Source organism: Rhinopithecus bieti, unplaced genomic scaffold (assembly GCF_001698545.2).
Source record: "Rhinopithecus bieti isolate Rb0 unplaced genomic scaffold, ASM169854v2 scaffold_80279, whole genome shotgun sequence".
NCBI classification, from domain to species: domain Eukaryota; kingdom Metazoa; phylum Chordata; class Mammalia; order Primates; family Cercopithecidae; genus Rhinopithecus; species Rhinopithecus bieti.
The window spans coordinates 1-1,484 of NW_016829314.1; the positions used below are offsets into that span (position 1 = coordinate 1).

Genomic DNA, 1,484 nt, shown 5'->3' on the forward strand with positions numbered 1-1,484 from the left:
TCCTATTCAACATAGTGTTGGAAGTTCTGGCTAGGGCAATCAGGCAAGAGGAATAGGCATCTTATGACCTCCCTACACATGCCCCATGCCAGGCACTGTGCTGAGCTACTGGTAAGCAGTTGGGAGGTAGAAAATAAGAGGATTTATGTCCTAAATCAGCACAGACCCTTGGTCTTCTAGAGAAGACTCCAATTCCCTGAGCACTTTCTTTTATTTGCATGCAAAATAGAAGTCAAAGAAACGTATAATAATATCCAACTAATTTCTGTAAGAAATCTTTCTGACCTTAGAGCCATTAAGAATTTACCAATTATCTTTGCATACCACAGGGTTTCGATGAAAGGTGTTAATATTATCACACTGACTGCCCTAGCTCAGGGAAGGCTAAGTAAATATTCAGTGATAGACTCAATGCCCCAGTTGTCAGAATGAGGGTCCAAGGTTTAAAAAGCCTTAAAGGCAAAAAGGGGACTCTGAATACAAAAGAGCAGAATGGAAAGAGAGAAAAATTTTTAGAAGTGAAGTCTGAGAGCTCCCAATAATCCTCATTTCCTCATCTACAATTAAATGAGATAATACACGTGAAACTATCATCACTAAGCACAGTGCCAAACATATGCAAATTCTTTTTTTTTTTGAGACGGAGTCTCGCTCTGTCGCCCAGACTGGAGTGCAGTGGCCAGATCTCAGCTCACTGCAAGCTCCGCCTCCCGGGTTTACGCCATTCTCCTGCCTCAGCCTCCCGAGTAGCTGGGACTACAGGCGCCCGCCACCTCGCCCGGCTAGTTTGTTTTGTATTTTTTAGTAGAGACGGGGTTTCACCGTGTTAGCCAGGATGGTCTCGATCTCCTGACCTCGTGATCCGCCCGTCTCGGCCTCCCAAAGTGCTGGGATTACAGGCTTGAGCCACCGCGCCCGGCCTATGCAAATTCTTAATAAATGTACTTGTCGATGCTGAGCCCAGGCCAGCTCCGGTGAAGTTAGACCCTCGGAGCTGGTCTTGGACTCCCAGGGCATGACCCCTTCGGTGACCCCTGCTGACCATGGCAGTGTTTCATGACGAGGTGGAAATAGAGAACTTCCAACATGACAAGGACTCGGAGACGTATTTCTATCCCTGCCCATGTGGCAGTAACTTCTCCATCACCAAGGAAGATTTGGAGAATGGGGACGATGTGGCAATGTGTCCTAGCTGCTCTCTCATTATAAAAGGGATTTATGACAAAGATCAGTTTGTGTGTGCAGAAAGAGTCCCAGCCCCTTTAGCCAACATAGAATTAGTTAAGTGCTGAAGAAGCCTTCAGGAATCCAAATCCTGAACAGTTGGAAATGAGCCCAGATAGAAACATCAAATGCAAAGCTACTGGCTTCACAGAGACAACCATTTGTGATTTGCTGTTCTGTGAGAGTGTGGATTCTTTCCATCAACTGCTGATTTCATCTTCAGGAAGCAAGTCCATAACACGACATATCTGGATTTTGTG

General features: G+C 45.8%; 1 protein-coding gene across 2 annotated transcripts; it reads left to right on the forward strand.

Moving 5' to 3' along the window:
• The first annotated feature begins 1,043 nt into the window (after nucleotides 1–1,043).
• Nucleotides 1,044–1,478, forward strand: LOC108523942 (DPH3 homolog). 2 transcript variants are annotated; one of them, XM_017864709.1, is made up of 2 exons: nucleotides 1,044–1,147; nucleotides 1,223–1,292. In XM_017864709.1, exons 1-2 carry the CDS (start codon nucleotides 1,044–1,046, stop codon nucleotides 1,290–1,292), a joined length of 174 nt encoding a protein of 57 aa, XP_017720198.1. The 2 variants fall into 2 exon arrangements, with proteins under 2 accessions (XP_017720198.1, XP_017720197.1); XM_017864708.1 differs by having other exon boundaries at nucleotides 1,044–1,478.
• Nucleotides 1,479–1,484: the final 6 nt, after the last annotated feature.

Excerpts from the sequence above, each read along its gene's own strand:
- LOC108523942 (XM_017864708.1), top strand. The coding sequence starts at position 1,044 with ATGGCAGTGTTTCATGACGAGGTGGAAATAGAGAACTTCCAACATGAC.